The following is a 6793-nucleotide window of genomic DNA, read 5'->3' as shown; positions in this document are numbered from 1 at the left end:
GCTTGCATAACCCAATTTAGCCTTTGTCTCTTGGACATGCTATCGCAAAACAGATACAGTGCCAGAAATTATCTCTTATGTCAGAAACTCTTTCTGTGTCTTCCAAGTATCATGCAGATGTCTCAGAAGGTAGAAACAAAAACGATATCCTTCGCCTCAAGGTGGAAGACAAAGATAGTCCTAATACAGCTGCTTGGAGAGCCAAGTATATCATAAAGAGAGGAAATGAAAGAGGAAACTTTGCCATTGAGACAGATCCTAAAACTAATGAAGGTGTTTTAAGTGTTATCAAGGTAAGGCAGGCTGACAAACACAGAGATAAGATTTCTAGAGTCACTTCATTGGCTGTATTGACTGTGGGACCTGCAATGCCATTCCTCTAGATAGTATCAGATTTGGGACGATGGAAGAGAAGTCAGAATGTATTAATAGAAACTTTGTGGGTTTTTTTCAGCCTATGGTCTATAGTACACCTTCTGAGAGGAAACTTCTCATTGCTGTGAAGAATGAAGAGTCCTTCTTTATATGCCAGAGAGGCTTCGTGAGCTTCAATGCTTCTCCACAATTGTCTGAAGCGTCAGTGAGCATTAATATCACAGATGAAAACGATGCCCCTGAGTTCAATCCCCCAATTCTTAATCTTCCACAACAAGAAGGGGTGATGCCGGGAACCAGACTTGTACAGTATGCAGCTCAGGACCCAGACACAGGACAACACAAGATAAAGTAAGTCTTTATGGCTGGTGTTTCTCTGTGAACGTTGCTTGAGATCTCTGGAAGTAGCTTTCTTACATTTACTCCTTAGCACAAACTTCTTCTAGATCACGGGTTTCAAACTCTCCGCGTCGTGTGATGTGTCGCGACGTAGCGTGACTTTCTTTCCCTTGCCAGAGCTGGGGTGGGTGCAGCTTCCACATGACGCATCCGGTCTTTGGGCCGGCAGTTTGACACCCCTGTTCTAGATCATAGCTTTTTCAGTGACAGTATCCAAGCACAGAATCCATTTTTCAGGTAGTTTTACCAAACTTTTTACTTTTTGACAGAAGGAACATCATTCCCACTACCACCATCACTTTTTAAATAAAACATCAGACAAAGTGCATTTTGAGGGGGGATACCCAACTTTTCAAAGCAAATTGTGCGGACCTAATAATTTAAAAGCGAGAGGAATTTGGCCAGTTCCACCTTGTTAGGCTTACCAGTTTTATATTTGGGTAAGGATCCTTTATAACTTCACTAAAAATTTCAGATTTGACGAGGTCAGCAAACATTGTAATCTAGTCTGGAAATGCTCTTGCTGTTGCTAGAATCCACTCCCCTAATTCTTGTGAGGGAAATTAAATCTCATAATTACACAGTAGACTTGTTCAGAGGAACTTTCATCTGTTCTTTTTAAGGTTATAAAAGTTTATTGATCTGTTCTTTATAGTCTTTATTTGTCATTCATGGTTAAAACATTTGCTTTTTTAAAGATATAAAGTAGTGTCAGATCCAGGTGGTTGGGTGACGATCGATGAAAATTCTGGAATTGTAACAGCTGCAAAAACTCTTAATAGAGAATCCCCATTTGTGAACAACAGCATGTACACCATTGTGATTCACGCCATTGATGATGGTAAATTCATTATCTTTGTTTAGTTGTGAATTCTTAAGCTTGGGCAAGGTAAAGGCACAGCAAGAATTCAAACTCATTTCAAGCTAATTCAGTTTCGGAACTGTTTTTCTCTAGGGGTGTTGTAAAAGTTGGAATGCTAGTATTTTATTCATAGGTAATCTTTTCTTGATATTATACAAGTGTTACAGTTATGGTTGCCCAGCCCATAGGAAACATCACTATATTTGTGATGTTTGTGATCCTATTTGTAGGATGCTGATGTATGTTTCCTTATGTAATGTATGTAATTAACCAATGGAACAACCTGCCTCCAGAAGCTGTGAATGCTCCAACGCTGGATGTTTTTAAGAAGAGACTGGACAGCCATTTATCTGAAATGGTGTAGGGTTTCCTGCCTGAGCAGGGGGGTGGATTAGATGACCTCCAAGGTCCCTTCCAACTTTATTATTATTATTATTATTATTATTATTATTATTATTATTATTATTATTATTATAATAATAATAATATTTAAAATTTAGTCTATTATTTGGATTTGAATCATTTAATCAGTTTGACTTTTTTTTATGATGGCGGAGGAGTTTATTTTTATTGCAGTTGTTAAAAATAATAGGATGCTTTAAATACCTATGGTACAAAGGAAAATATGAACAAAATGATAAGGGTTTCTTCCATATATTTTTAAGATGACGAGAATCTGTCTTAAAATGTTTTTCTGTCATAAACCATTTCCTGAAACTAGTTCAACTCTAGCCACTCATCTGTCCATTTATTTTGAAAGATGTCCAGTTGGGATGATGGATTAGGACTTTAAGTTTAGAATAGCTAGAATTTCTATATTGATAATAGAGGTGGCCTATCAGAGACAGTGATGTGGAAAGTTTGCTGAGGAGGTCAGATGTCTACAGTAATTGTTAAAATCCATCATTACATTCAGTGGTGCGTTACATTTTTTCAGAACTACTCTTACCTTTCAGCTTTTGTGGTGGGTTGTCCTTCAAAAGACAGATAAGACCAAAAGAGAAAAAAAAAAAGTGTGTTTGTGTGTGTGGAAACTGTATCAGACATAGTTGGATTTACACTGAGAAAATTAATTAAAATGTGAATAATATCTCCATTAAGAAGAATGATGGCAGATGGACCATGGCAGTCATAGAATGGATCCCACTTGATAAAAAGAATCCACGAAAAAGACCTAAAACAAGATGGATTGAAGACATCAGCAAGTATTGTGGGCCCAAATGTCAAAGGAAAGCTGAACACCATATTGGTTGAAAACATGCAGAAGAGGCCTTCATCCTGCAGTGGATAGACAACGGCTAAAATGATGACAACGACGAATGTCTCCCAATATTTGACCTTTTTCTTCTTGTACTATATTGTAACTAGGGGCAACCTACAGCTTCTTCTAGAATTTTTGAGAATTGCATGCAAGCCAAATGTCTAAATTATGTAGTCTTAGTTTGAAGATTCTGTCCTGCTTCTGTAGATTTTTCTTTAAAAAAAAATCAAAATATTGTTTTCTCTCCCAGGTGTTCCACCATTAACTGGCACGGGTACCATCCAACTTCACCTTTCGGACCTCAATGACAATGCTCCAACGCTAGTTACGACATCCTTGATCACCTGTGAAGGGAAAGGATTGGGTCCTTTTCATATAAAAGCTGAGGACAAAGATTCCTATCCATATGCAGAACCTTTTACGTTCCAATTGGAAGAAGCCTTAGGGGGTACCGAAAACTTATGGAGATTGGGAGAGAACTTAGGTAAATGACTGCTAATTGGAGATTATCATATCCTTTGATTTCACCTCTTGGCAAAGTTTCTTCTGGGAATGGAGAAGAAGCACTGAAATCTCAAGGATCGCCAGCCCTTCAAGGCAGGCCAGGTCAAAAAAAACCCCACATACCATAATTGATACTTTATTGTTTAAGACAGCAGTCCCTAAACCTTTTGGGTGCCAAGGACTAGTTCCGTGGAAGGCGGTTTTTCCACAGACCAGGGGGAGCGTGGTTTTGCATGCTGCTTAGATCCCGTGTGTGAATGGATGGGGCTTCGCTTGCTTGTGTGGCCCAGTTCCCGGCAGGCCACGGACCATTGCCAGACCTTAGCCTGGGGCAGAGGCAGGCAACATTGGCTCTTCTTTGACTTGTGGACTTCAACTCCCAGAATTCCTGAGCCAGCATGGCTGGTTCAGGAATTCTGAGTATTGAAGTCCACAAGTCATAAAAGAGCCAAGGTTCCCTACTCCTGGCCTGGGGGTTGTGGACTTCTGGTTTAAGCTATAATAACAGAACCTTGAAAATCTGTTTTGAGTTTCTCTGTCTGCCATTATAGAATAAAACCAAGGTGGAATTATTTTGAGTTTCTTTCTCATATTTGGTTTAATTTCTGGACTGTTTAATAATTTCTCTACATCTCTCCTAATAGATCTTGCATATTTCCTTAAGGTGATCTTTAAGTTCCTTTGATTAATTAATTGATTGATTATGTGCCTTCAATCATTTTCAGCTCCTAATGACCATATAGATAGATTTTCACCAAGACGATCTGTTCCTAACCTTTTCTTTCAGGTCTCCCAAAAGTACACCACTATAACTGAATCTTTTCACTTTTCTGATGGTCATGCTCTTCTATTTTTCATTTCCATCTTAGAAACTTCTTCAGAGAGCTGGGTCTTCACATAAAACATTTACAGTTAGTTAATTTGAGTCTGATCATTTGTGCCTTGAATGAGAACTCAGGGATGATTTTTTTTTTTGGTAAACCATTTGTTTATTTTCATAGTTATTCATGGAATTCTTAGAATTTTCTAAGCCATGACTGAATGTTTAACTCCAGTCACACAACATGTTAAGGAATGAATTCATCTGTCAGTCATCTGTCTTAGATGGTATAGGTTCTTCTGCTTGAGCAGGGGGCTGGACTAGAAGACCTCCAAGGTCCCTTCCAGCTCTATTCTATTCTATTCTATTCTATTCTATTCTATTCTATTCTACTCTACTCTACTCTACTCTACTCTACTCTACTCTATTCTTGATTCATAAAATACATTAAACAGTAAATAAATCCGATATTGGGCCCACCCAACATATTTAATTTTAAAAAAATCCAGTATAGGGGCCCTGCTGGTGAAGCCCTTTAAAAATAAATAATTAAGGCTGGGTATACTTTTTTAATAATGACCCTTCATTTTCTTGCTATTGTCAGCAGTTTTTTTGAAGGCTTCTAAGCAGTGAGTGTTAAATTTCATTTCTTCAGAAGCATTCAAGGCAGGTGGGCAGCTTACTCAACTTGTAGAAGTCTTTCCTGGATCTTTCATTAAAAACCTAGCCAGCTGCAAACATTTAAAGGTTTCTTCCTCCAATGGGTAGCACTAGCATAAACCTGCTAGTCTTTTCAGGAGGTAGTCCTTGGCTTACAACCATTTGTTTAGTGACTGTTCGAAGTTACAATGGCACTGAAAAAAGTGACTTATAGCCATTTTTTATACTTACAACCGTTGCAGCACCTCCATATGATTTTGATCATACGATCAAAATTCGTGCACTTGGCAATTGGTTCATATTTATGGACAGTGTCCCGGGGTCATGTGTGATCACCGTTTGCACCTTCTGACAAGCAAAGTCAAGGGGGAAGCCAGTTCTGTGTACTTGTGTTGCTAACTTAACAACTGCAGTGGTTTACTTAACAACTGTGGCAAGAAAGGTCGTAAAATGGGGCAAAACCCGTTAACTAGCTCACTTAGCAACAGAAATTTGGGGTCAACTGGGACCATAAGTCAAGGACTACCTATATTAGCATAACAATCTTAGCAAGGATGTAATAGTTGAAGATTGGTGCCCATTTCTCTTCCTTCTCTCTGTTTTGTAGATAATTCTGTTGAGCTTTTTATGCTGAAAAGTCTCCCTCCTGGCGATTACTTTGTGCCTCTCCTTATTCGAGATTTGCAAGGGTTTTCCAGGCAACAAATTCTGGATATCCATGTATGCTCTTGTCCTGATGGGATCACTTGTGAGCAACGCCAGTCATTGAAAACTGCATCACTGGGCCTCAGCGGAGGAGCAATTGGCATAATTGTGGCTGCATTTCTATTACTCTTATGTGAGTAATGTGGCAGTTATTGACTTTTTATTTGACTCATGGGGGAACAATAAGCCAAGGATCGCGGTTTGTGTGAAGTCTAGATGAGCCGTAGATGAGTATTCCCTACTTTGTTCCCACTGTTAGGAGTTACTAGTTGGGAATGATCAGTCGTCGTCTGCCATCAAATTTAAGCTTACTAAGCCAGATTTCAGAGGAATTGTAATTGGTTATGATATGTAAAGTGGACCACATCTTTTATTTAATTATAATTTATTTTCACTCTCTAATCTTATAGGCCAACTTTTGTATTCTACATTGTTCTTAAAATCACTTTATAGTCTGCTTTTGGATTGTTGTAGAGCTATGCAGAGTTCGTATGAACTGTTAAATAAATCTTGGCTGAGCTCACGTCATGGTAAACTGGGAGTTTTGAAACCCAGGCTTTTGAGCAAACAGTAATGACCTTGATTAAAGTTTACATAATTCTAGTATAATAGATGAACAGAGTGGGTTGATACCCATGCAAAGCTAAATGCAAACCTATTATGGCTTATCTCAGGCCTGCATATGGACTGTCAATAGTATGAGAAAGTGACTTGCTTCCAGAAGTTGATTGATTCCAAAGGTAAAAAAGATCATTTGCTATACAACTGAGCAAGATGGGTAGAACCCTTCTTTATTATTCCCCTTGACCTATGTTTCTTAAGGATTCTTTTCAGTTGGTTGTACATACATAACTTTGTGGAATATTTTTCTTTCTGGTCTGGGTATAAATTCCACACTTGAGTAAAGACATCTGATTTGATACATTTCCACTTGGTTCTCACAACTTCAGTGAGACCATCAGCTCACAGGAAATGCTATCAAGTCATGGTTAATAAATCACTGTAGTTCCAATATTTGTTCCCATAATATAACTGGTATTATTTTCTTACTGAAGTATTTGGCCTTCTCTGAATGGAGTGTCTAGGTGTGACTTGATACATGGATCATATTAAATCACAATTTGTTTAATTGATTTGATGGATAAGCCATATGTGGCTGGGTCCAACCCTCGTGCTGGGCCTTAACCTATGATTTAAAAATCATAAT

The 6793-nt window shown here is 38.3% G+C and overlaps 1 protein-coding gene across 1 annotated transcript in view; it reads left to right on the top strand.

Annotated features, from left to right (window-relative positions):
• The window catches only part of CDH26 (cadherin 26), a 29559-nt gene that overhangs the window by 16781 nt on the left and 5985 nt on the right, over positions 1 to 6793 (top strand). The window contains exons 8-12 of the mRNA XM_015825749.1: positions 108 to 293; positions 455 to 726; positions 1473 to 1615; positions 3148 to 3381; positions 5489 to 5719. Of these exons, the coding sequence (XP_015681235.1) occupies positions 108 to 293; positions 455 to 726; positions 1473 to 1615; positions 3148 to 3381; positions 5489 to 5719 (1066 nt within the window). The remainder of the gene's footprint in view (positions 1 to 107; positions 294 to 454; positions 727 to 1472; positions 1616 to 3147; positions 3382 to 5488; positions 5720 to 6793) is intronic.

Source organism: Protobothrops mucrosquamatus, unplaced genomic scaffold (assembly GCF_001527695.2).
Source record: "Protobothrops mucrosquamatus isolate PMUCROS unplaced genomic scaffold, P.Mucros_1.0 scaffold2789, whole genome shotgun sequence".
Taxonomy (NCBI): Eukaryota; Metazoa; Chordata; class Lepidosauria; order Squamata; family Viperidae; genus Protobothrops; species Protobothrops mucrosquamatus.
This window is presented reverse-complemented; position numbering and strand designations above follow the sequence as displayed.